Source organism: Balaenoptera borealis (genome assembly GCF_965194805.1).
Source record: "Balaenoptera borealis genome assembly, chromosome: X".
Taxonomy (NCBI): Eukaryota; Metazoa; Chordata; class Mammalia; order Artiodactyla; family Balaenopteridae; genus Balaenoptera; species Balaenoptera borealis.
In genome coordinates this window covers 42,814,163-42,841,756 of record NC_138881.1, presented here as the reverse complement: position 1 = coordinate 42,841,756, position 27,594 = coordinate 42,814,163, and the positions used below count along the sequence as shown (strand labels likewise).

Here is a 27,594-nt window from a genome sequence, read left to right as displayed (position 1 = left end):
AAAGCTACGCTGTAGGCTCGAGCGGAATCAGGATTTAAACTGAAGTCCTGCTCTGCACAGGTTACCTGAGCCAGTCTCCAGGTATCTGCAGTTTTATTATTCATTCTTTGTCATCTCCTCAAAATTCCTCAAGTACCCATTTGTTTTATGACTGAAGGTCTATGAGGTTAATGACAGAGAGTGCAGGATGAGTGATGGGGATCTGTAGGGTGAAGAGTATCTGTGGGTACATGATAGGTGGTCTGTGGGGTTGAGTGATAGGATATGAGGTAAGTGATGGAAGATCTGTGGGGTAATTGGGGATCTATAGGGTGAGTGATGGGGTATGTAAGGTAAGTGATGGATTCTGCAGGGTGAGTTATGGGGAGTTTATAGGGTGGTGATAGGGGATCTGTATGGTGAGTGATAAGAGGCCTATGGGGTAAATGATAGGGGGTTTGTGGGGAGAGTGAGAGGGTTTGTGTGACACATGATAGGGAGTCTATGAGGTGAGTCTTGGCGTTGTACGTGATGGGAGGTCTGTTGGGGCGAGTGATGGGGTCTGTGAGGTGAATGATGGTCTGTCTATGGAGCAAATGAAAGGCTGTGGGGAGAGTGATGGGTATCTTAGTTGTTAATGATGGAGTATGTGGTGTGAGTGATGGGAGGGTGGTGGAGTGAGTTTTGTGGGGTCTCTGGTGTGAGTGATGGGATCGTTAGGGTAGTGATGGGGGTCTTTGGAGTGAGTAATGAGGGGTCTATGGAGTTAGTGATGGGGTAGTTGTGGGGTACCTGATCAGGAGACAAGAGGTTGAGTAAACTGAAGAACTTGGATTTGGAAAATTCTCAGCCTGTCCATATTGCAAAAAGAGAGGTGTGTTCCGGAGAAAACGCCAAGGGTGTGGGTGGATGACCACGCCTTAAAAGAGCTGACAGGTGTGATTCATGGATCTAATCAGCCATCAGAGGAATCTGTGGGGTCAGTGATGGGGATTTGTGAGGTCATAGATTTGAGGTCTACATGATGATGATGGCAGTCTATGGCTGAGAGAATGGTAGTCTGTGGAATGAGTGCTGGAGGGGTCTATGGGGTCAGTCATGGGGCATCTCTGGGGTTAGTCATTAAAGATCTCTCAGTATAGGGTCAAGATCTTTATTTCCTGATTTAAAAAAATTGTCCCCATCACAGACTTCCAAGGTTCTCTTGTACCTTTGTAGCTCCACACAGCTCCTTTCTTCCCCCTGTCCACCCATCAGCCTGAGTTTGACAGATCAATTCGATTTGTCCTTCCAACCTGTGAGAGCAAGGATTGGAATCTTCTGGCAGGTGGAGAGTTCCTCAATAGCCAGTGTTCAAGCCCAGTTCATCACTCATTAGTTCTGCTTGCCCTTGGATTTTGTGGCTTTGGCGTCCAGCGTGCTCTGGGCACGAGCAAGTTGCTTTATAGAATCAAGCACGAGGATTCCGGGCAGCACCAGCCACAGGGCGTTCAAGAAGACAAAGTAAAACCAGAAGTACAGCGGGTGGCCCAGCTCCCCATGCTGGAATCCCTCACGGTGCTCTGTCAGGAAATATAGCACATCCCCGTATATCTGACCTGTGGGAGATAGAAAGGGAAGAAGGAAATCCTGTAAGGAGGGGGAACAATTCCAAGCCATTTTCCAAGTCATCAGAGCTCAGGATTCCCAAATTCAGAGACATAAGAGTTCTGCAATCATACGGCTGAGGATTTGAGAAAACAGAAAAGTGAGATTTCCAGAAATCAGAAGCTGAGACTTTCTGAACTCAGGAGAGTTCATATCTCTAGAATTTAAGGAAGCTCAAAATTCTTTCATTCAAGACAGCTCAGGATTCCAGGACTAAAGAGAACTCACATTTCCAGAAAGTTAACAAAGTAAGAACATAAGAGGACTGAATCTCAGATGAAGGAAACTCAGAATCTTGATCCTGGAGGATCCGGGGGCTTCCCACCATCATGGGCCACCTCATGTAACCGTAACCTTCATGGGAGACTTTGTGATGGAGTGGGAGGAGAAATGAACCCGCCTCGCTTGAGAATGCAGGCCAAGAGGGGCGTGGCTGTTCCAGAACCTCAGGGAGTTTGTCATTCAGTCTGACTCAGCCCTGGATGGGCACACTGAGAGGTCCCACCCGCAGGGATGCCCCCATGTCTGTGGATGCCCCATCAAGCCCTCAAGCACCCAGTGTGGGGCCCTCTCCTCACCCACAGAGACCACAAGCTGTAGGACAAAGCGGAGGGGCTGCTGGCGGAGAAAGGCGATCACCACCCATAGGCTGAGTGGTCCCCACAAGCAAGCTGTGACGGTCTCCATGCATACCATGAAGGTATCATTCCTGCAAGAGAAAGGATTGGGGGGCACTGGCATCACTGTGCTCTCCCCACAAGGCACCCCATTAGTGGTCCCTGACTCACCACCCCTCCAAAACACAGGTCTCCCTTGACAGAGGCAAACACTTACAGGATGTATCGGCTGTCTCCCTTGGCATACTCTTTCCCTGAAGAAGACAAGAGACATACATGAAGAATATCAGCAGGAAAAGGAACTCAGACCAACTTCCCCATGCCTCAGTTTCCTCATCTGTGAAATGGGGTAGTTGTTTGGACTCTAGGGTTAATATATGTATACAAGATAATGTGTGCAAACCTGACACAGAACAATAAGTGTTGCTGTGATTGTCTGGTATTCAATAAATGTTTGTGGAATAAAATGAGGCAGGTGTAAATGATGGAGTGAGGGACGTAGCCAATGAGTGAGTGACAGCGAGAGAGAGAGAAGGTGAACAGATGAGTAAATGAAAGAGTGAGCAGAGAATCAAGAAAAAGACAGATCACTCAATGTAAAAATAGGAGACTGGAATAGGTTTTTCACAAAAGAGGATTTCCAAATGGTCAGTAAACACATGAAAGCTACTCAAACTTTTGTTAGTCATTAAGGGAAAGCAAATTAAAACCATAATGAGATATCACTCACATCCACTGGAAGGACTAAAATTTAAGAAACACCTGACCATACCAAGTGTCAGTGAGGATGTGGGAAACTAGAACTCTCATATACTGCCGGTGGGAATATAAAATGGTGCAGCCATTTTTTTTTTTTTTTTGGTGCAGCCATTCTTGAAAAGTTTGGCAGTTTTTCATAAAGGTAAACACACATCTACCATGTGACCCAGCCATTCCACTCCTCCATATTTACCCAAGAGAAATGAAAGCAGATCTCCACACGGAGACTTGCAGAAGAATGTTCTAGCAGATTAATTCTTGAGGCCAAAAAGGAGTATTGTTTGTAACAGCAAAATATTGGTGGAAAATGCTATCAATACTGGAAAAGTCAAATAGTTCTGTAAGTGTCCTCATTTAAAAAAAGCAAAGTTCAGAAGTGTACATAGCATGTTACCATTTACACAAAAGAAAAAATAAAAATGATGATGATGATGATGATAATAAAGTTATATGGCATCTACTATCTGCCAAACACTGTTCTAAGTGTCTTACATATATTTGGATATGACTTATTATCCCTCTTTTACAATTGAGCAAACTGAGGCTTATGTGTGTAATTTATGTGTAAAACCCTGAAAAGAAACATATGCAATTATTTGGGGAAACCTGGTGGATAGAAGGCAGATTTTCACTGCATACCTCTTTAAATTGTTTAGTTTTGGATCCATGTGAATATATATGCAACAAAAAGTTAAATAAATTTAAAAATTTTATTTAAAATGAATGGAAAAGAGTTGGCGGGTGGGTAAACATCTAAGCCAATCCCTGCCCAGGAAATTCCCTTCCACAGCACACTGAAGAACTCAGGACTCACAGAGTTGAGACAAGATGGCTTGGTCTCCGAGAAGGTCCTCGTGGTAGAGGCTGAACCAGCCCTCAATCACCAAGTGAATGAACCCACATACTGCAAACCAGCACAGGGACAGTCTCCGCCAAGTCCCCAGTGGGATGACCGCAGCATGACCTGACAACAGCCATGTGGTCACAACTAAGACCCCAGAGATGGAGAAGAGGCCAGCCAGGAGATGCCAGGTGGGGCAGTCATTAGGCACAAAGTTGTCCAGTCTCAGGTGCCGGGGCCAGTATGGGTGCACGGGGCTGGCATTGGTGGTCATGTCTTTGTAGGCTGATGGAGGTGTGTGTTTATGTAGAAAGGAGAATAAAAGGAAAGGAAAAACCTGAACAAACAGAAAGCACATAATAAGATCATAAAATCAAATCCAAATAGTTTATTATGACAAGAAATGTAAATGGACTCAATTAACCAATTAATACAGACACGATTAAAATAATCTAATTATTTACTGTTTTAAAAAACATGACTATAAGGCCACAGAAAGACTGAAAGCTTGTTCCAGCCCTCCGGGAGCCATAGGATGCGGTAGACACAGGAACTAGAACAGGTCCCAGCCCTCATTGGTCAGTTTGCTGGGGAAGATAGGAACCAGGCCTAGTCTCTGCCCTCATTGGTCACAGTCTGGTGGGCAGACACAAGAATCAGACTAGGTCCCAGCCCTCATTGGTCACGCTTTGGTGGGGGAGCCACCTGATCCCCGCCCTCAGGGGTCACAGTCGGCTGGGGGAGACACAACGACCAGGTAAGGTCCCATTTGCAGGGGTCACTGTCTTGCATCATGCAACGGAAAGCTGTTACCCTCCCCGTAGTCCTGGAAACTGCAGGACAGAAGAGAGAAGACTAATCAGAACGACGACCCTCAGGTTCAGTGTGTGGGACTGCCCGACCCGTCCCGAAATTGCGCAGCCTGCGGCTAACCTGCAACAAAGAGGAGCCTTGCGCGGGGCGCTAAAGAGAAAAAGGAGGGTCAAATACAGAGACCACCAATCAGAACTAGAATCCTCTAGTTCAGCTGCCCAATGAGAAGGCGGATCTTCTGTCGTCCGGACGACCGCGCGGTAGCCGGGGGTCCTGCGCAGGCGCGTGGGGGTGGCGGGGGTGGTGGGACGGCGCGGGGGGGAGGGTAGGGTCTCGCGCAGGCGCGCCGAGGGCTGGCCGTTTAGCAATTGAGAACTAAGGGATGGAGTGGCAGGCCAGGCGGAGGGCACTCACCCAGCAGCGCGGCTGCACCGGCCTCTCCCAGCGGCTCCGGGGTCTCTCTAGGATCGCTCGCTGGCTCCGAAATATCCCTGGTTCAAACCCAACCCCTCACAGGTTCCGCCTTACGGAACTGGCCAATGGAGGGGGTGGGAAGGAGGCCAGTGCCGCTCCCAACCAATAGCAATTCTCTGTGCCGCCGACCCCGCCCTCACGCGTTGGTACCATTTTCGCTGTTGGTTGAGACCCAGTCAGGCGTGGAAGAGGCTGGGAGGGCCAAGGTTGGTGGGCGTTTTTGGTGGAAGCCAACCTGCAGCGAGTCGCGGCTTCAATTTCCTATCCCCTTATCAATCACATCGGAAATCGGGTGTTTCTGTGCTGTTGAATCAGCATTGCGTTGTGTCCTCTCACCTTTGCCCTCATTTTCAAAGGCAGAGCAACGAAATCTTTTCCCAGACCAACCTTCAATCCTAATCCCCGAAAGGGCAAGGAAGCTGTTAATACAACAGGCAGATCAAATCCTACACGCTGCCTCTGCCTCTCCCTCAGGCCATCTTCACCTCTCCCGACTTCAAGTCAGAAGAACCAATCAAAACCCAGGCCCTTCAGCCTTGTTGGCCAATTGGCATGGAGACCCTCAATCTCCCCCTGCCAACTCTAAAGAACCAATCAGAACTCCATAACTGTAACCCAGTGGGCACCCAGACTAAGTCAGTATCCAGATCCAACCCAGACCTCCTATCCAATTAGAACCCACACCCCTCAGTCCTAAGGACCAATAAGCATCAACTCTTCATCAGTCTTTCCCTCCTCTGTCCCAGTCAGAGCAACCAAACCGAATGGGGATCCCTCAGTTTTTCCAGCCAATTAGTATCAGGCCTCCCCTACATCCAAGTATCCAATCTGTCCTGGCCCCACTCAAATCAAGCAGTGCTATCCTCAGGCTCATCATCCAATCATGAATGATAATAAATTAACCATGAACCAATCACAACCTCCCTCTTCATGGTTTCTAGCTTCCAAACCTTTATCCATGCTGTGCCCCCTTCCTAACTCACTTCTATTCCCCACTGAGCAGTGAAGAGTGAGCCTTTTGTATACTTCCTACTTTTATTTGATAATAACAAACTGTATATAAAAAGGGACAAGGAAGGCGGGGAGGCCCTGGATCTCCCCCTCTCTGCTTCCCCAAGCATCCCCCGCCCCTAGGCCCCAGCAGGGACCACTCCCTTCCCGCCTTGTGGTGGGGTGGGGATTGACAGGCATGGAAATGGTGTGTGTGTGTGTGTGTGTGTGTGTGTGTGTGTGTGTATGGGTGTTGGGGGGGTCAAGGATGGAGAGAGGGTCAATAATTAGAGAGAGGGCCTTCCCTCATCCCCCATCAGAGCTGGCACCCTGAGAAGGGGTCTTGAGAGAGTTGTGAGGGTCCACAGATGTGCCTCAGCCTATGAGACGGTAGAAGATCCAGCATCCAAAAGTGACCCAGTGACTGGCCCAGCTGAGCTCTGACCATTTGTGGACAGTGTATGCCATGCCGTAGCCCTGTGGGAGAGAAAGCGGTGATGGTCGGTCCCACTCAGCAAGAACAAAGAAGGTCTCAGGAAAACCTATCCTTTGCTCAAGGACGTTTCTGTGACTCCACTGCAACCCTGAGTGAGGCCCCAGAGAAGAGATTGGGTACATATGAAAGGTAAGCAGATTTAGTTTTTTTCTTTTGTGTTTTCTTCTCTTTCAAAAATTTAAAAAACAAGACAAGGCAGTCCCACTCTCTGACCTGTACTTTCCCTTATATATAAAGAGCTCCTAGAAATTGATTTTTTAAAAAGACAAAAATTAGCAAAGGAGGTGAGTAGGCCATTTTCAGTAAAGGAAAAAAAAAACCCAAATGGCTCTTAAATATACGAAAAGATACTCAGCCTCACTCATCATCTTCCTCCACTCAAACTGGCAAACATATCCATGAGGTCTGAGAGGCACTCTGTTGTCGGGGCATCAAGCACGATCACACACTGCTGGTGGGAGGGCAAAAAGGTAACTTCTCCATTGCTGTCAAGACTAGATCCTACAGCTCTGTCTGCACCTATGTGAATCGACATGGATGTGAGGGTATTACTTGCTGCAGCACCACTTACCATAGGAAAAGAGTGGGAATCACCTGGGTGTCCACCAATAAGGGACAAACTACATTGTGTCACAATGGAAAAAATGAACGAGGACACTCTATGTCTTCATGTGGAAGGTTTTCAGGAATTATGTGAAAAAAGCAACATGCAGCACAGTGTCATTCATGTGTTACCTTTAGGGTAAAAAGCAGGGGGGAGGGAATTAAAATATATTTTTATATCTGCTTATTATGCTTCAATTTTAGAAGGATAGTTTAATAAAATGAATAAAAGTGGTTACCTGTAAGAGGGTGGGGGTAAGACGGCAGGAATAAGACTTTCCCCTGAATATCTTGAATACTGTTTGGTTTTTCAACCACGTGATATGCATTAACTTTTTTTTTGGTCATGCCACGTGGCTTGAGGGATCTTAGTTCCCCGACCAGGGATTGAACCCTGGCCCCCGCAGTGAAAGCGCCGAGTCCTAACCACTGCACAGCCAGGGAATTCCCTTAGTTAAATTTTTAATTGAAAATAAAACTTTATATTATTTTATATTTTGTCATTAAAAACAATTTTAAATTTTTTATTCAGGTTGAATGTGCAAAATCTGGGTTTTGCTTCTTTTTAAATAAAATTTTTGTTTTATTTTTATTAAAACTTTAAATAGTTAATTCAGGGTATTCCCTGGCCATGCAGTGGTTAGGACTCGGTGCTTTCACTGCGGGGGCCAGGGTTCAATCCCTGGTCGGGGAACTAAGATCCTGAAAGCCACCCGGCATGGCCAAAAAAAAAAAAAGAAAAAAAATGAACTAAAAGAGAAGCTAAACCGGGATCCTGCTAGTGCCATATGAATAAACATTATTTTGAAATTGTTTTTCATTTAAAAAGGAGTAAAACCTGGAATGTGCACACTCCACCTGCATAAAACTAGTATATACATTTTAACATACACTTTTTAAGTAGAATCCAGGATTTGCACGATCAATGTAAGTAACACTATTTTTTTTAACAAATTAAATAAAGAAATCTTGCGAATTCTACCTAAATAAAAATATGATGAAATAATTAACTTTTAAAAAAGTGAAACCTGGATTTTGCACGCCATCTCTAGAAAATAAATCTTATAAGTAAAATAAATGTATTTTGCACACTTCACCCAAGTAAAAGACCCAACAGTATGAATCAACCAGAGGGACAATGGGACAGAAGGACGGTGGAGCAGTGGCTACACAAGCTGGAGACAGATGACACAAGGTTCCCATGCCTTGGCCTCCCCACCTTTGTCCTCATGGTTCCCATGAACAGGTAGCACATCCCTGGGTAACCCCCAGCCCAGGGCCCCACCTCACCTGCTCCTCTGTGGTGTCGTCCACATCAACATCGAACAGGGAGCCCAGGTAGGCCAGGTGGAAGATGGCCAGGGCCCCAAAGAGCAGGTTTAAGGCTCGCACCCCCAGGCCCTGTGGGGAACAGATGGATATGCTTGGCAGCTGGACCTAATCACCATCCCCCAGCCCCACTTGGGCAGGGGCACACAGGGAAACGCACAAGGCACAGGAATGAGGATGTCCAGGGCACCCACCCCCAGGGTAGGAAAGAGATGGTTCTGATCCTCCTATGGGAGCTCAAGGGGTATCCAAGGATGAGGGTACTGTTAGCATGAGAGCGTCCAGGTTGGGGGAGATGTGAGTATTCAGGCAGAGGAGGAAGAATGGTGGATGGGGCTTTGAGCTGGGGGTTTACGGTGATAAACATTGGTTGTCGGGTGGGAGGCAAATCTGAAATTCTCCATACTTCTTGTTGCAAAAAGAATGAGAAAAAAAAAAAGACTCAAATGAAAGCAAATCCCCACTGTGACCTACAGGGCCCACCTGTCCCCCTCTCACTCACTCTGCTCAAGCCATACCGGCCTCCTCGCTGTTGCTCAAATATTCCAGGGCCTCTCCCATCTCAGGGCCTTTACTCTGGTTGTTCCCTTTGCCTGGAATGCTTCCCTCCCTCACCTCCTTCAGTTAAAGAACTCAAAAGTCACCTCCCCATTTAAACTTGAAACCACTCAGCCCCTGATACTTCCCTTTCTCTTTCTCTTATGTATTTTCTCCTTGGCACTAATCACAATCTAACAAACTATTATACTTGACTTATTTTTTATTTACTGTCTCCCCTGTTAAAATGTTTGCCCCAGAGGGCTGGGACTTTGGTCTGTTTTGTTCACCACTGTGTCTCCAGCACCTAGAACAGTGCCTGATACCAGCAGGTGCTCAACAGATGTTCACTGGGGAAAATAAACGCTAGGTGGGTATATAGCAGTTGCTTGATAAATGTTCGTTAGATAAATGGATGCCAGTGAATAGAGGTGAGGTTATGGGGGTGGTTCGGGCACTGGAAGAGGAAGCTGGGCACCCTGAGACAGATATAAGATGGAGACAGAAGTCATTTTTGAGGGGGAGAGTTGGACACAAGGCTGCCTAGGCTGAACCCTCACCAAGCGATGCTGGTGTGAACAGTCTGGTGGGCACCGTTTCGACAAGATGCAGGCACTGAGGATCCGAGCCAGGCGCTTTCGGAGGACTAGGGCAGATGCGGGGCAGGGGAGAGGTAAGGGCGTCAGGTTAGCCTCAGGGGACCATGGTTCCAGCCCACCACCAACCTTCCATCCCATCTACTGGGCTGGGTTCCGCCCTCACCGTGCTCCACGTAAGTGATAAACGCCAGGGACAGCAGCACCGCAGCCAGGTGGAAGCTGAAGCCCTGGGGTGGGGGTGGGGGGCAATGAGGTGAGTGACGAGGAGGCCCTACCACCCCCATCCAGCTACCACCCTGGTCCCGCTCTGCCCTGCTCACGTGCAGGAGGGCGCTGGCTGCATAGGTGACCAGCACAGCTGAGAAGGTCCCCAGGCGGAGAGCATTCTTGAAAACATCTGCAGGGGGGAGATGTGGGGCAAGAGTCTCCTGAGATTCCCCCCTGCCCTTCCTGGAGGGCCATAGGGCAGGGTGAGGATACCCACAACCTCTTGGGGCCCCCAGGATGCAGTCTCTTTATAACGGCCTCCAACTTCACATTGTCTAAAAGTTAGCTCCTGATCTTCCCTCCCAACCTGCTCCTCCTTATAGTCTTTCCCAAGTGCAGCCAGTGTCAACTACACCCTTCCAGTTCCTCAGGACAAAAGCCTCACTATCACCCTTGATCTGCCCCCCGCCCCCTGACGCCCATAACCAAACTCAGCAAATCCTGTCAGTTCTGTCTTCAGAGTTTATCCAGAATCTGACCTCTCCTCCCCATTTCCACTCTGCCCTCCCCCACTCCCCGTCTGTCCTCACAGTAGCCAGAGGGTCCTGGTACAACCTAAGTCAGCCCATGGACCTCCTCTGCTCAGACCCATGCTCTGAGATCTCTCTCAGAGAAAAAGCCAAAGTCCTCCCTGTGACCAGAAAGGCCCTACAGAACCAGGCCCTGTAACCTCTCCAACCTCACCTCCTGCCACCGGTCCCCTCGCTTACTCTGATCCCACCACACTGGTCTCCTCACTGTTTTTCACATGTGCCAGGTATGCGCCTGCCTCAGGGCCTTTGCACTTGCTGTTCCTTCCATGTGTTAAATTCCTCCCCTACATGTTTGCATTGATTGCTCTCTCACCTTCTTCCGGTCTTTGCTCAAATGTTAGCTCCTCAGTGAGACTTGCTCTGGATGATGTATTTAAAATTGCATCTACCCCTACTCACACACTCCTAACATTCCCAGATCATCTTTACCTGCTTTATTTATTTTTTTACCATAGCACTTATCACTACCTGAACTATTGTGTATTTTATTTTTATTATTATACTGCTACCCCCACAAAAATGTCAACTCCACAAGGGCAGGGATTTGGGAGATTTTTTTGGTCCCTACTATCTTCAGCTTGTTGTATGAATGTGTGAAAGGGGTGTGGGTTGAGGACTGCCAACTCTCTTGGAGTGGTGACTTGGTGACTCACAGTTATTTAGCCAATAAGACATGGGCAGGTTCCAGCTTGTGACAACTTCCACCATGGACCGGGGCAGCTCCACGTTCAGTGGCTTAGAGACCGTCAGGTCCCTATGGGCAAAAGAGACACGCAAACTCATTTGGGATTTCAACCCACCTGACGGCTACACTTTTGTTCTTGGCTGTTCCCTCCCCCGGGAACACCCCCCTCCTCCCTGCAGCTCCTCTAGGCAGCACCCTGTGGGAGATGGGGCTCCCCAGCCCTTCCCACCATTCCAGGTGATCCTTCTCCTCGGTGAAGCCAGCCCCCGCCAACGTGGCCGTGGCCTCGGACAGAAAGCCCACAAAATAGTTGCTGAAGTGGAAGGAGACAGCACTCTCATAGGCTCGCAGCCACCTGCGGGAAAGGAGCCAGGGAGAGAGAGGCATCACGCCCAGGCCCCAGCATGACACCCCACCATGTGCCAGCATCCCTGGCCCCTCTCTGTGGACTCACCTTACCATGGTGCCCCTAGGGGTCAGGAAGGCAGCAGAGAAGAAAGGAAAGAGAGTCAGAGAGGCCCTGGAGGCTGGCCTGAGTTGTTCATCAACAAGACAGACAAATATGGCAGCAAAAGAGGTGCGCTGTGATAGTCACACACATCTATCCATCCGTACACCATCAGTTAGTTTCAGGTAGCTCAAATGGATGTGTGAGCTGCCCTATAATATGACACGGTCCTGCAGCTTCACGTGGCCAGACATCCAGACCCAGGGACTGTTAGAGGCTGACCTCACAGCCACATGGCCAGACACACATACTATCAGACTCCAAGCTCTCTGACCTGATTCGGTGACCATAAGGTACCCGGAAGTCCTTTAGTTAGGCACAGAGACCATCAAGCACCCTGTTATGCATGCACACACAATTCTGCACTCAGTCATCCTGTCAGTTGTACAATCAGACACGGTCAAAGACAGGCAGCATCTTACACTGGAAAAAGCATAGGTTCTGGATTCAGGCCTGGGATTAGTGCCTGGCTGCTTAGTTGGGTGACACTGGGCAAGTCATTCCACCCTTCAGAGCCTCATTCAGCATCAGACACAATCAGCGGCCAATAAGTAGGGGAGAAGGTCATACAGTCAAATAGCTGGATGAAATCCTAGTCACACCAGGGGTGGATGGTCGGTTCTGCCCCTCAGCTAGACAATACCAAGGAGCCAGAGAAGGCAGACCCACAGGCAGAATCCATCACAGACATGCGCACGACACGCGACAGTCAGACCCATTCCCAGCCAGGGTTACAGACAAGCCAGATTTATCCTATCCAGTGACAGCCACATACTCCCATTGTGGGCAACCGCCCAGCCAGACAGCCAGAACTCCAGTCCCACACAGGAGTCCCTGGCTGATAGGTAAACAACCTATACAAACCCCTAGCTAGAGTCACAGACAGGTCAGTGTCACCAACCAACACATACTTGTGGCTCCCCATTGCAGTCACATAACTTGCTTCTGGTGGTGAAATAGCAGAACAGACAGACAGCCAGGCACGGTATGTGACGGAGTATCCATTGTACACGGAGTCATACGGCCAATCTTGGTCAAACCACAGCCACAGACACTCAGTCTCTGTCTAGTCACCGGGTGGATGGTCAGACAGTCTCAGACTCACAGAACCGATCAGTCACAGACTGTGCACCCACCCCCATTCAGCCCCACTCGCCCTCAGCACCTGCCCTCATTTACCTGGCTTTGCGTTTCTTGCTGTAGTAACAGAAGACAGACAGAAGCATTAAGAGACAACTCAAGAGCTGGGGAGACCCCAGGTCCCTCCCCAACCCCCTCACTGCTGGGCAGAGGCCTCGAAGGCTGTGCTCACTTGCGAAGGAGGCGGTCACCATCAAGGGGGATGAAGTACGGGAAGAGGTAGGGGCCCACACAGGTGGACAGCACAAGGCACAGCAGGGCCAGCGCCAGACTCCGGGCCACCTTCTGCAGCCATCGGCGGCTCTGTGGGGATCAAGGCTCCATGAACACTGCCCCATGGTGGCTTCCCATGGTCCCTGCCCACCCGTCCACCCAGGACCTCACCAGCGGGCGGCCTTGGACGGCCTGTAGGTAGCTGTGGAAGGATATCCAGGGCCCAAAGACGATGGTGCCCACGAAGTAGAGGTAGCCCATGAACTCCACGGGCGAGGGCACTGCACCCACCTCACCCCGGTCCAGATCGAAGCCCAGAGACACCGCCTTCATGGCCACAATCATCTGGGCCCCTAGGTGTGGTGCCCATGGTCAAGTGGATGAGCAGAGAGCAGGTCAGCATGGGGGGATGGGGAACACCAGGTGAGAGGCGGTAAGAAAGAAGAGCAAGTGTGGAGAGGTGGGCATGGGGCCAGACAGGCAGTTGAGCAGGTAGGCCCAGGACTGGCAGATGTCCTGACTCAAGAGAGTCAGGCATGGACATGAGATGGGACAGACAGATGTGGAAGAGACATGGTAGAGAGAAACACAGATGTAAGGGGAATCTAAGGGCTGCGTGTCCAGTGGGCTAGGCAGATGAGGGAGAAAAGTGGGGAAGGAAAGACAGGGTGGGGGGAGTTAGGAGATGTGGAGTGGGGCTGGAGGGCTGGGGCAGGGGAGAGGGCCAGGGCTGCCTACCTCTCATCTTGTGCCATGTCACGGTGTCCACCATGTGCATCTCACTGAGGAAAAAGGTGGTGGTCTTGGCCCTATGACTCCCCTGGCCTCAGATACCACAAAGGGGGGAAACCAAGGTGCAGAGAGGGTATACCCTTCCCTGCCCTGCACAACCTCATGGAGGAATAGTTCTCCAGGGCTCCCTCCTCCAGGGGGAGCTCAAGTCCAGCCTGTTCTGTGTAGCCTTCAGAAAGAACAAGTCTCCCAGATTTCCACCCCCTCCAGAAACACCCCACGTCCTCCCTGTCCTGGACAGCCTCAGGAGGGGCGGCCTGGGGATCCCCCCGCCCTTCTGCTGACAGCGTGGGGATGAGGACATACACCCATACCCCATGAGTAGGTAGATGAGGATGGTGACGGAGAGGAAGACGCCGCGATGGGAGGAATGTCGGCAGAGGAACAGCACGAGGTAGCACAGGAGGCTGAGCAGCACGACCCAAACCATGTGCAGCTGGAAGAAGTGGTAGAGGCTGAAGAACCCGCCTGCCACGGTGCTTGCATGCTTCAGGTAGGATGGCAACCCTTTGGGTGAGAGAAAGAGAGAGAGAACAAGAAAGGGAATTAGAGCAGGGCTGGTAGAAGGGCAGCCTGGGCAGAGGACGTAGCTCAGGGAAAGGCTTAGAGGTTGGAACGTGGTGGGATTGCAGGGGGCCCAAAGCAGGTGTTGGGGAGCTGGGGAGGTGGCAGGGCTTGGGTTTAAAGAAAAGAGACATCTATAAAGGTCACTTTGGGAACCCTGGAGGAAATTTGAATAACTTATATTGAATAATATTATGGCATCAAGATTAAATTTCCTGAGGGGTGATGGTTGAGACTATGGCTGTGGGGGGAAGATGTCTTTGTTCTTGGGGGACACACGCAAGAGGATTTGGGATGAAGTGTCAGCAGGTTATTCAAGTGATTCAGGAAGATGATAGATAGAGAGATAGGCAGATGGACGGACGGATAGATAGGTAGATAGATAGGTAGATAGGGCGAGCTAATGTGGCAAGATGTTGACAGTTGGAGAATCGGGTGATGCATATATGGGTGTTCATTGTACTATTCTTTCAACTTAGCTTTTCAGTAACTTTGAAACTTTTCAAAATGATAAACCTGGGGAAAAAATAAAACATCCATTTAAAATTAAAGAACAAGAAAAAAGAAAGCGTAGAACTTCTGAATCTCAGATTTCCAAAATTCTCAGCATCCCATAGGAATCTCGGGTACTTGGGATCTTGTTGTTTGGATATAGGCTTGCCACGATTTGTGGAAACATTCCAGAATCCTAGAATCCAGAGACTTTATCATGCCTTGATTCCAGAAATCCAGAATGCCAGCATTTTGGAAGCCTGGAATGTGAGAATTTCAACTTGTCAGAATCCCCAAACTCTATAACACGGCACTTTGAGATACACGGTACTTTCCATAACCCTGTGACATCAGCATTTCAGAATCTTATAACCTTGGGATGTAGGCATTTCAGGATCCCAAGATCCAAGAACCTCAGCTTTCAACAGTCCCAGAACCCAGGGATACGGAAAGGTATGGCTTGGCATGGCAGGATGTGGCTTGGCATGGCAGGATGTGGCTTGGTGTGGTGTAGCATGGGGTGGCTGGGTTAGTAGGACATGGTGTGGTAGAATGGCGCTTAGCCTGGTGGGCTGTGGTAGGCTGGACGTGTATGAGCCTGGCTTGGCTTAGCAAGATGTGGCAGGATAAAGTGGGGCTTGGTATGGATGAACGTGGTAGGTGTGATTTGGCCTGGCGTGGGGGCCCATGGTGTGGCAGGCACTTACCAAGCCTCCACAGGAGGCGGCAGACGAGGCAGATGGCAAGGAGCAGCCAGATCTGGTCAAGGCCCTGCTGGGCAGTAGGCAGGAGACAGCCCTGCAGCAGCTGCTGGAAAAATTCCTGGCGGCTGAAGGTGGCCATTGTGGACCCCCACGGATGGATGGACAGATGGATAGACCTGCCAAAGGGGGGACATAGAAGGAGCTTAGCTGGGATGTCCACGGGGCAGACGATGCTCAAGAGATGGACTTGAGCACTCAGATTTCAGTCTGGGGCTGTCCAACCCTTGTAGAGACAGGGTACTGGGGGGCTGGGGGAGGGTGTGAGTGTCAGGTACATCAGATTGAGCCGCCAGCTGTGTGTGGGGGGGTGTTCTGGGTGCACACACACAGCCCATGACCTGCGGTGAATGAAGGACCTGTGTTTCTTGTATGCTGGGAACAGTCCGGGTCCGATAGTGATTGAATGGTGTACATTCTAGGCCCGTATATCAAATTGGGGGGCTCCCTGGTTTCCGAGGTAGAGTCACTCAGTGTGGAGGGCAGAGAGGGAGATCCTGTGACACTTGGGGGCCGTGTGCATCTCTCCTTGAACGGATGTGGGGGGTGTCCTGTATCCCCCGCGCGCCCCATCCCACCCCCACCCGGCCTCTCCCGGCCGCCAACAAAGCCCTGCCCAGGCCCGGGGGCTGCAGGGAGGTGGAGGTGGTGGTAAGGGACACAGCAGAAGGGAGAGTTGGAAAGGTGATGGAGAGGGGGCCCTAGCACACGCGCTGCAGACCCGCAAGGGGAGGCCGGCTCAGGATGCGAGCGGGAGAGCCGCACGTGCACTACCGGCGACCTACCTGGCAGTAAGAAAGCTGCGGTCCAGGGGGCCGGGGACGTACAGCCGCCGCCACCGTCGCCGCCTCCTCCGGGCAGCCTCCCCCGCAGGCCGCAAGGCCGGGACCAGCTGCGGCTCCCAGGGCGGCGCGGAGAGCGGGCCCTTTAAATCCCGGGGAGGCCCGGCCGGCCCGCTCGGCCAATAAGAGGACAGGAGCGGGGCGGGGACGGAGGAGGAGGGGAGCGGGAGGATTGAGGGAAGGAGGAGCGGGAGGTTGAGGGGAGCCGGGCGCGGGAGGACGTCGGCGCGTGGAACGTTGGATCCCGCACCTTTCCGACCTCTTGATGTGCCAGTCCCTGAAGGGTCGCGTCGGGAGGTCTTCTGGCCGTCCAAGAACAAACTGTCCAAACGCCAAATTCCTAATCCTTGGAAGCCGAGATGGGAAAGATGGGGGAGGGAGGAGAGAAAGTCCGTTTCCCCAGCCATCGGCCTCGCCCCCGAAACTGCCCACCCGCGCACGTCTTCGTGTCACTGTTGTGCCCCCTTTTCACAGATGGGAAAATAAACCGAGGTCTCTCCTTTCCCATACTGTGAAGGAACTATGGGAATTTCCAACCCTCTCCAGCACCAGGGACCGGCCAGAAACACCAGTACTGACTGTCACCTAGGAGCAAGAATTAGGCGCCTGTGCTTTCCCTTAGGGACTCCTTCCGGAGGCTAGTACGGAGCACCGACTGGGAGCATTTATAAAGCACTTACAGCGTCCCCAACAATGGTTTGTATTGGGCCCTATCTGCACCAGCTCTGAGGATTTATGCAGCACTTGCTGTCTGCCTACCCTACCCTGCAGTGTCTGGACACTCCGCTCTGTCCCTAGGCTGATGAAGGGCCTTTTTCCAAAGGAGCATTTATTGGGCACGGACTGCATACTTACTTAGCTATCAAGTGGAAGGGAGAAGGAAGCCAAGGTCAAGCTGGACCCCACCCTGACCTGAGGAGCTAAGGAAAACAGGTTCTAATCAGATTAATGCCTGCCTGTATGGAGCTGGGCAAGCCATGCCCACTCCCCGGGCTTCAGTGTCCCTTTCTGTTAAACAAAAGAGTGGGATTAGCAGTTCTTTGCTTGGAAATACCAATGGCAATTGAAGAGAAATGCATGTCTCCTCTCTTTAAAAAAATGTTAACATGAAGTTAAATGGAGTTTTAACTCATAAATGAATATGCATATATTACAAATGAAAAATATTTAACAGTTGACTCTTGAACAACGCAGGTTTGAACTGCACAATCCACTGATAGGTGGATATTTTTCAATAGTAAATACTACGGTACCACACAGTCCTTGTTTGGTTGATTCCTGGGATGTGGAGGAACTGTGGGTATGGAAGGCCGGCTATGAATTATAAACGGATTGAAACCCCCCCCCCGCAGTTGTTCAGTGGTCAACTGTAATGGATAATTACATAGGCCAGATGCACAAATATTAATTCCTTTCCTTAACAGCAGAATACAGGCCATAAATTTTATGACTTAGACTTCATTCTAATTTTTTCCTCAGTTTTCAAACATACTCAAATCGAGTCAACAATGACCCACAGCACGAGCAAGAAATATTTCCTTTGGTTGCAAGACCTGGCATTTAAAACTGGAAGATCCTCACTATGCGTACCCTGAGCTTCACAGACTTGATTGTTTCCATCTAGTCTTTTGATGTGTGTGACAAAGAACTAGTCTCTAGATTCTAGGACATATAAAGGGCATCTACAAATCAATAAGAAAAGGACAAACAATACACTAGAAAATGGACAGTAGACATGAATAGGTAATTCACGGCAGAAGTCACTTGAAATGGCCAATATGTATAATATATGAAAAGATAACTCAATCTCTTTATCAGGGAAATGCAAAATTAAAACAACAGATATGATTTCATATCTACTAGGTGTGATGTTTCATATTTTTACCGCTGGAGCTTAGTAGAGAGTGGGCACTCAATAAATATCTGTCAGACTTTATAGCCTTTGTAGTCATTCTGGGTTATAGTTTCTAGGACATTTTAAATGGCCTCCCTGTAATTAAAGATGAAAATTAAGACAAAGAGATCCCATTCTTTGCTTATTAGATTGACAAAAAAAAAAAAAATTGCCAAACCTCAGAATGTTTTCTCTCTCTCATTTTGTCTCTCTTTTTCTCTCAGTATATCTCTATCTATCTATCTATCTGTCTATCTATCTATCTATAATTTTTTCTAAAGTATTTGATCGTAGTTGCAGGTGTGATGCCCTTTCAATTAAATACTTCAGTATAAAATTTCTAAGAACAAGGACATTTTCTTACGTTCCTACCAGCAGAGTTTGAGGGTTCCAATTTCTCCACGTCTTCACAAACACTTTGTTATCTGACTCTTTGATTCTAGCCATCCTAGTGGGTGTGCCAATACTGTCCTTTTATTTCCTAGGAAAAGGAAATCCTAGGTCACGAGCTGCATTCCTTTATCAGGTCTTTTTGGTCTCTTTCAATCTGGAACAATGTCTCCATCTTCCATTAACTTTCACGATCTTGATGTTTTCAAAGAGCACAGGTCAGTGCTTTGGAAGAATGTCCTTAAATTTGGGTTTATCTGATGTTTCCTCAAGATTAGATTTGGATTATGCATTTTGGGCAGGAATTCCACAGAAGTGACGCTGTGTTCTCCTCAGTGTATCCGGAAGCACAAAGCATTGGTTAATTCCAAATTGTTGGTATTAGCTTTGATCATTCGATTAAGGTGGTGTTTTCCAGGTTTCTCCACGGAAATGTACTCTTTCCCCTTTGTAATTAATAAGTATCTTGTAGGGACATACTTTGAGATTATGTATCTTTCCTATTTTTCGTCAAACTTCCACTCACCAGTTTAGCATCCATTGGTGATTCTTGCCTGAAGCAATTACTACTATGATGGTGGCCATATGATGATTTTCTTTTACATGTATAGCTGGGATTCTACTGTGAGAAAGAGCTTTCTCTTCTTCCCCATGTATTTATTTATTCATTTGTTTATTTGTATCAGTGTGGGACTCAAAATTTACAGGTTAAAATCAGTTACTATCTTTTTAAAATTAATTTATTAATTAATTTATTTTTGGCTGCGTTGGGTCTTCGTTGGTGTGCGTGGGCTTTCTCTAGTTGCGGCGAGCGGGGGCTAGTCTTCATTGCGTGGCTTCTCTTGTTGTGGAGCACGGGCTCTAGGTGCGGGGGCTTCAGTAGTTGTGGCGCGCGGGCTTAGCTGCTCCATGGTATGTGGGATCTTCCCGGACCAGGGCTCGAACCCGTGTCCCCTGTATTGGCAGGTGGATTCTTAACCACTGCGCCACCAGGGAAGTCCCAGTTACTCTCTTTATGTAGTTATAAAAGTAGCTTAATTGAGATATAATTTACGTACCATAAAATTCACCCAAGTTAGTTGTACAAGGCAATGGTAGTTAGTGTATTTATAGGCTTGTGCAAAAATCACCACAATCTAATTTTAGGATATTTTGATCACCCCAAAAAGAAACCCTGTGACTGTTAGCATTCACTCCCTATCTGTCCCTGACAGCCCTAGGCAACCACTAATCTAATTCTGGACTTGCTTATTCTGGACATTTCATATAAATGAAATCATACAGTCACAAATCTTTTGTGTCTTGTTTCTTTCACTGAACATAATTTTTTAAACTGTGATAAAATACACATAACATAAAGTTTAGCATCTTAACCATTTAAAAAGAAATACATTTATTTATTTATTTATTTATTTTTGGCTACATTGGGTCTTCGTTACTGCGCACGGGCTTTCTTTTTTTGCGGCGATTGGGGGCTACTGTTTGTTGCGGTGCACGGGCTTCTCATTGCGGTGGCTTCTCTTGTTGTGGAGCATGGGCTCTAGGCGCACGGGCTTCAGTAGTTGTGGCATGCGGGCTCAGTAGTTGTGGCTCGTGGGCTCTAGAGCACAGGCTCAGTAGTTGTGGCACACGGGCTTAGTTGCTCCTCAGCATGTGGAATCTTCCCGGACCAGGGCTCGAACCCATGTCCCCTGCGTTGGCAGGCAGATTCTTAACCCCTGCACCACCAGGGAAGTCCATCTTAACCATTTTTAAGTGCACAGTTCAGTGGCATTAAATATATTCACATTGTTGTGCAATCAACACCACCATCCATCTCCAGAACTTTTTTCCTCTTTCCAAACTTAAACTCCATACCTGTTAAACATCAACTCCCCTTCCCTCGTCCCCCAACCCCTGGCAACCACCATTTTACTTTCTGTTTCTATGAATTTGGCTACTCTAAGTACCTCATGTAAATGGAATCATACAGTATTCGCCCTTTTGTGACTGGCTTATTTCACTTAGCATAATGTCCTCAAGGTTCATCCATATTGTAGCATGTGTCAGAATCTCCTTCTTTTTAAAGACTGAATAATATTCCATTATATGTATATGCTACATTTTGTTTATCCATTCATCCATTGGTGAACACTTGGGTTGCTTCCACCTTTTGGCTATTATGAATAATGCTACTATGAACACAGGTGTACAGATGCCTCTCTGAGACCCTGCTTTCAATTCTTTTGATTATATGTCCAGAAATGGAATTGCTGTATCATATGGTAATTCTATTCTTAGTTTTCTGAGGAACCACCATATTGTTTTCTGCAATGACTGCAGCATTTCACATTCCAACCAACAGTGCACAGGAGTTCCAACAAGGTTATCCTAACCAACCCTTGTTATTTTTTGTTATTTTATTTATTTATTTATTTTTATAGTAGTCACCCTAATGGGTATGAGGTGGTATCTCACTGTGGTTTGTTTTTTTTTAATTATAAATTTATTTGTTTATTTTAGTTTTGGCTGCATTGGGTCTTTGCTGCGCATGGGCTTTCTTTAATTGCGGCGAGCGGGGGCTACTCTTTGTTGCAGTGCATGGGCTTCTCGTTGCGGTAGCTTCTCTTGTTGCAGAGCACCGGCTCTAGGCACAAGGGCTTCAGTAGTTGTGGCACGCGGGCTCAGTAGCTGTGGCGCACGGGCTTAGTTGCTCCGCGACATGTGGGATCTTCCCGGACCAGGGCTCGAACCCGTGTCCCCTGCCTTGGCAGGCGGATTCTTAACCACTGCGCCACCAGGGAAGCCCCTCACTGTGGTTTTGACTTGTATTTCCCTAATGATTAGTGATGTTTATAATCTTTTCATGTGGTTATTGGCCTCATTTATATATATTCTTTGGAGAAATGTCTATTCAAGTCCTTTGCTCATTTGAAAATGGTTGTTGTTGTTGTTGAGTTGTAGGGGTTCTTTGTATGTTCTGGATATTAGCCCCTTATCAGATATATGATTTGTAAATATTCTTTCCCATTCCATGGATTGCCTTTTCACTCTGTTGATTGTGTCCTTTGATACACAGAAGTTCTTAATTTTGACATAGCCGACTTACCTATTTTTTTCTTTTGTTGCCTGTGCTTTTGGTGTCATATCCAAGAAATCATTACTAAATCCAATGTCATGAAGCTTTCCCTCTGTTTTCTTCCAAGAGTTTTATAGTTTTAGGTCTACCATTTATATGTTTGATCCATTGTGAGTTAATTTTTGTATATGATATGACCCAACTTCATTCTTTTGCATGTGGATATCCAGTTTTCCCAACGCCATTTGTTTAAAAGAACTGTGATTATTTATTTTAATGCTCAAATTGTTCTAGTTTTGGCCAGTGGGAGTCTCTTCGAGCTGGCTCCTGTGTCCTTTTGGCATGTCTCCATCATTTTTTAAAGCACATCTTTCCTTTAGATCACATCAAGATGTTTCAGGCTCATCTTGTACTTTCCCAGTCCTGGCCCTGGACTCAGACATTTCTCCAAAGAAGCTTCGTTTTCTTTGAGTGGATAATGGCACTTAGGGCACCAAGATCTGGGCACTAGAAGTGCTCATTGCTTCTGTAGTGTTGCTGATTCTGGGCCCTCTCCGTGGACAGAGTTAGGATATAATATGGATGCGTATATGTTGTGAATCCATATACACATATGTATGTAAATCCATACACACATCTATCTTTCTACTTATACATTAAAATCCATGAGTTCCTACTGACATCTACTGTACAATACCAATCCAACACCAGAGTGTTCATCCGAGCCTTTCTCTGTTTCCCTTTCTGTTTGTAACTCCCTTCTCCAACAGTGAGAAACCTGATTCTCATTAGCCACAAGAATTTTACTTATTTGCTCAGTCCTAAAGTACACATTCAGTAGTTTCAGATTCACTAACCTGATTCACTGTGGAAGAGAAGTCTACCAACTAGAGGTATTTGTTACAGTCCATTTTGTCTGTAGCCTGATGGATACCTTGTTCAAAAGTTACTTCAGTTTGGGACTTCCCTGGCGGTCCAGTGGTTAGGACTCTGTGCTTCCACTGCAGGGGGCACGGGTTCAATCCCTGGTAGGATTTTTTTTTCACAGCTTTTAGAAAGTTTTTTATTGGTTGCAATGATATAAAATGCATCATTTGAATTCCCCCCTGTCATTAAGTGCTTGCTAGCAACAGCATAAGAAAACTTTCTGTACATCTGACAAGCTCAAATGATTTATTTCATGCTGGAAGGGGAAAAATAGCAAACACCACTCTTAACTTGTCTGTCTATAATTAACCTCTCTCTCTCTCTCTCAAGGCTACATTGGTTAAAATCAACGGACAACCCCTTTTGTATGTCAATTTGTAAATTTTAATGTTTTCATCAGAATAGTCTTTTATATCACTCTCCAACAAGAAACAATAAAATTACGAACAGCAAACTTCAATACAAGAACACTCTCCAGATTAACAACTCAAACAAAAGGTAAAATGTAAATCATGTATAACACAATTGAAGCGTCCAAAACAATTTAAATAATTTTAAATATTTTATTTTTAAACTGCTACAAACGCTTTATACAATATTTCAACATAAAGTCCCCATAACAGAAATGTAACAAAATGGGAATGATAGTGAAAGGGTTAAAGTGGCACAAATTCACCAAACAAGTATTAAACTACAAATTTTAAGAGGTAGATTACTTTTAAAGTTGAGAACAACAACAACAAAAAAACCACGAATAAAACAGCCATTTTCCACCAACTCAGTCATTAATTAGAGGGAAGGCATATAATAATGCATGGAGAAATGATACTTGTATACTCAGATATAGGCCAATTCGTTGGGTTTTTAAAATCTCTATTAGAGACTGATGTGTAAAACCTGATAAGTAAATTCATTTACCCTTAGGTGTAGACATACATCTATACAGGCCTGTGATGTATCCCGGGCACTGATATATTGCTACCGTCTCTGATAATGTAACAGTTATAAATTAGTGCCAGATAATAATCTGAGAGGATAACGTCCATTTGGATATATAAACATGACACTGGAAGAGGCATAAAAAAGAGTCCATATCCAATCTGGTTTCCTCTCCATTATGCTGGCAATCGGCTTGTGATAAAAAACAACAAACAAACAAACAACAACAACAAAAAACAGGCCAAGAAAGAAGCTAAATGCCTCCGTCTACAATTCATTTAAAGGAAGGCATCAAGAGCTGGTGTGACCAAAACATTATAAAACGAGTGCATCAGAATCCGTCATCCCTGAAATCTACAACAAACTATTGATAAAACAGCGAACTTGCTTTGCAAGATTAGGTTCAACTCATTCCTTTCTCTGCTCTGTGCCAAAAGCCAGGGCCACGCTCAGGTCTGAGTTACCAGTCCCGTGAAGAGGAGCCGGCTCAGCTAGCCCGTCCTATAGCGCCCTCCTCTGTGCATCTCAATCACCTGCGAGCCCAGCACATGTGTTGGGCGCCGGTGAAGAAGCAGATGCTTGACTCTAACCAGGGCAACAAGAAGCCCGCTGGCAATCAGCTGTGTGTTAGGGTTTCTGAGTCAGCTTCAACTGGTCTTGCAAGCTTGGTAGATTTCATATGCTTTGCCGTAGTGCTTATCCTAAGTTGAGCATGCATTATCTTTATTTAGTCAATTAAGGTTTGTTTTGTTTGGAGGGCTTTTCTACAGGAAGTTCCTAGAAAGTAAGAAGACTGAAGATAAATGACAACATAACACAACCTTATGTGAACTGACCATGTTAAAGAAAAGGTGGGAAGACCATGGGACAAATGTTAAGACAGCAACAGGATGACTCGGAAGGTGTGTGGGAATGTGGGTGTCCCACGCGAAAGAGACATGCTGGGAGGGACACAGACAGTCTCCTTGGAGTGATGTGGCCCAGATGGTATGTGAGAAATCAGCACCATTTTGTTTTTTTAACCAATTTCATGGTAAATGGAAAAGCTTGGTCTGGAATTTCGTTTTGCTTCTCCATCACTTATTTACATGTCCTTAACTGGCTGCAGTGGGAATATAGTATTAAACAACAACAACAACGAAAGCGGCTCTAAAAGCAGCACTGAAGAATGTAAAAACACCTTGGGATTTACAAAGATCAAAGATGGGTAAGAAGGGAGTAGAAAATGTACCTCTTTCCTTATCTTTTTGTCTTACAGTCCATGGAAATGAGCCCTCAGCAACAGCTCTAAATGCAGTCCCACCGACAAGCCACAGGTGGGCTCCAACCCGACCCGTGGAAGGTGAGCCCGACACAGCGTTCACTGGATTAAGAGCTGTAACAGGAGAATCTAGTCGGTGATATGCCTCTGCGGCTTTGTCCTAAGAAAAGGATTTGGAGCACATGCCTTTTTCACACCCAGATTGGCACAATGGCTTGTGCTACAGGAAATGACCAAATGGCAAATTCTGCTGAGCTCTCAGTGTAGAATGGAAAACTGACGTCGTTCTCATGGCTGACTGCAAGTGTATACTTGAAAATGTGGAATCCTAAACTGGCATTTGAATGTAAAATGTCTGAGTGCTGAGGACTAGCCCTTAATCACAGTTATGATGAAACACACAGGAAAAGGGTGTGCTGCCAGTTCGGGGATAAGTCCTCGAACATGCAATGGGGCAAGGACAGCGAAATCACTGAAAACCAAAGTGAAAGTGGATATTTCCAAACCTGTGCTATGAAATCACCCCTGAATAAAATTTACAAATAGAAATATACTGAAAAGGGAAGAAGACTAGTTAAAACAACTCCTTGCCAGTGTAATACAACAAACATGGGAAAGGACGAAGCCTCCACCAAGAGCCCTGAGCTGACACCGATGGACCATCACATCCCCAGGCCTGTGCCTAGGATCCCGGCTTTATACCAAATTCACTACAAGGTACTAAGACGACCACAACTCTCTGAAGAAACTCCCACTCTTCTGCCCAGATGATCAAAATATGATGTCCCACTGAACGCTCATTTTGTAATTCCCAAAAATTCTTCCCAAGTTTATGGTCATGGAAGCCTGCTGCTACCATCTACAGTCAGAATAATACCCGTGTCTTCTTAACTGATTCTTCCTTGTTTCCTTTTAGGCCAAATTTCATTCCAGCAATATTAACTTTCAAACAAAGCAAAATAATTAAAACTAACTGGAGCAAAGAATAGAGACACAATTTTATTAGGCACTTCAGTCCTTTGCAGTCTTAAGGGTTCTTCAAAAGCACTGGATGAACTTCACTCAGAGAGTTTTCCTTTATAGTAAGTTAATTTTTTCATATCAACTTTACCCTTGAACTGTATAAATGGGATCCAGTACAAAATAAGTGATTCTTTCAGATACTATCAGAAACAAAGGAGAATACACATATACATTCTAAAGCATCAACCACCTGGGAAATGTGTTTTAGTACAGCTGTGAAAACGATGGCATGTTCTGGGTTCTTTAACCTTGAAAAGGATGGTTCAAGATATTAAAAAAAAAAGTTACTTGGGTTAGTTCTTCCTGGTTGCCTTCAGTGAAGCTGTGTTTGAAATATGATTAAGGTTCTTTTGTTTCTGTCTGTATTCCATTTTAGGATTTTACCCCATCCTTGTTAACTTCATTTATTTTTTTAAGTACGTGAAACATTAACATGGTTTCAAAAGTCAGAACTTTATCAACAAGTATTTTGTTGTGACAAAAAGAAGTGTCACTTCTCTGTCCCATTTCTTCTAGCTGGCCCTCACCCAGCCCTCTAGGCAACCAATCTCAATATGTGCTGGTTTAGCCTTCGTATGTTTCTTTTCTGTAAAGGTAAGCAAATATACATATGTTTTCTTATATCATCTTGTTTATTACACGAAGGGTTGCATACCCTTTTATGCACTTGGCTTTTTTCCACTTAACAGTATGTCCTGGAAATCACTCCTCATCCACCCATAGCTTTCTTCCTTGATCTTTTTACAGCTGCATAGGACTCCCTTGTGTGACTGTACCACCGTTTATTCGGCCACTGTCTATGTATAGGAACTGACATTGTTGCCAATATTTTGCAATTATCAATCATGCTGCAGTGAATACCTTGTGCATATGTATTTTCACATTGTCGGAGGTGTATCTTTAGGGCCAATTGCTGGAAGTGGGATTGCTGGGGCAAAAGAGAAACACGTATGCATTTTTGTTAGATGTCATATTCCCCGGCATTGGAGTTGTAAAAAGGACATTTTTAAAAGCACGAAGAAGAAAAGCTGCTATTCACAAGAGAAACCAAACAGTCTTTCTTGCTGCCATTCAATGGTCCATGTTGGTTTTAAGATTGAGGGATTTAATTTCACAGAGACTGATTTTAACAGAGTGATTTAATTTCACCAACATTGTCGGAGCCTCTGCGGGTGGCTGCACCCTCCCCCACAAACCTGATGCTGCTATAAGAGCCGCTCATTTCCCAGAGGCAGCAACTGAGGTCACATGTGATAAGCCACATGAGGGGCCATCTTGGACAGGCGATTCAAAGCCTGTCTGGGCTCTAGACGATTTTAGAAATTAAGCATTTGTTTCTTTGTGAGATCCCAGATCTCCCAGAAAATCTGATTAAAGCCCTCTCCTTAGGAGCACACTGAGAAAGAGAAAAGCAGGCCCCATATCCAGGAGCTGGCGTCCCACTCACAAACAGAACTTGGTGTCCTCCCGTTGAATGTGAACAGTTTTATAGCACATCAGCCTCAGACAAGGCCACTCTGCAGCTGCCATAGATCAAGACAAAAACAAGACCACTCCATAATCACATCAGAACACAGACAGAGCGTGAGGATTGTCCGAGCCACAAAAATGACCAAGTGGT

The 27,594-nt window shown here is 46.7% G+C and overlaps 2 protein-coding genes and 1 long non-coding RNA gene across 10 annotated transcripts; 1 reads left to right on the top strand and 2 right to left on the bottom strand.

Annotated features, from left to right (window-relative positions):
- Positions 1–1,118: 1,118 nt before the first annotated feature.
- EBP (EBP cholestenol delta-isomerase) lies at positions 1,119–5,519 on the bottom strand. Of its 3 annotated transcripts, none has more exons than XM_082376357.1 (5): positions 5,071–5,519; positions 3,817–4,128; positions 2,461–2,497; positions 2,205–2,335; positions 1,119–1,577 (listed from the first exon to the last, which is right to left on the bottom strand). In XM_082376357.1, the coding sequence occupies exons 2-5, from the start codon at positions 4,115–4,117 to the stop codon at positions 1,354–1,356; spliced, it is 693 nt and encodes a 230-aa protein (XP_082232483.1). In that variant the 5' UTR covers positions 4,118–4,128; positions 5,071–5,519; the 3' UTR covers positions 1,119–1,353. The 3 variants fall into 3 exon arrangements, with proteins under 3 accessions (XP_082232483.1, XP_082232481.1, XP_082232482.1); XM_082376355.1 differs by having other exon boundaries at positions 3,817–4,180; positions 5,071–5,518; XM_082376356.1 differs by lacking the exon at positions 5,071–5,519 and adding an exon at positions 4,777–4,806 and having other exon boundaries at positions 3,817–4,180.
- On the bottom strand, positions 4,217–16,587 carry PORCN (porcupine O-acyltransferase). 5 transcript variants are annotated; one of them, XM_082376315.1, is made up of 15 exons: positions 16,425–16,587; positions 15,586–15,758; positions 14,137–14,329; positions 13,769–13,812; positions 13,202–13,383; positions 12,990–13,120; positions 12,857–12,874; positions 11,624–11,638; positions 11,399–11,524; positions 11,138–11,238; positions 10,005–10,081; positions 9,848–9,911; positions 9,646–9,731; positions 8,510–8,620; positions 4,217–4,676 (listed from the first exon to the last, which is right to left on the bottom strand). In XM_082376315.1, exons 2-15 carry the CDS (start codon positions 15,719–15,721, stop codon positions 4,653–4,655), a joined length of 1,308 nt encoding a protein of 435 aa, XP_082232441.1. In that variant the 5' UTR covers positions 15,722–15,758; positions 16,425–16,587; the 3' UTR covers positions 4,217–4,652. The 5 variants fall into 5 exon arrangements, with proteins under 5 accessions (XP_082232441.1, XP_082232437.1, XP_082232438.1 ...); XM_082376311.1 differs by lacking the exon at positions 4,217–4,676 and adding an exon at positions 5,537–6,597 and having other exon boundaries at positions 16,425–16,582; XM_082376312.1 differs by lacking the exons at positions 4,217–4,676; positions 11,624–11,638 and adding an exon at positions 5,537–6,597 and having other exon boundaries at positions 16,425–16,582.
- On the top strand, positions 4,791–26,594 carry LOC309620255. Of its 2 annotated transcripts, XR_014239487.1 has the most exons (3): positions 4,791–4,916; positions 6,679–6,745; positions 24,447–26,594. It is a non-coding gene; the product is annotated as an uncharacterized lncRNA (long non-coding RNA). The 2 variants fall into 2 exon arrangements; XR_014239488.1 differs by lacking the exon at positions 4,791–4,916 and having other exon boundaries at positions 6,604–6,745.
- The last annotated feature ends 1,000 nt before the right edge of the window (positions 26,595–27,594 follow it).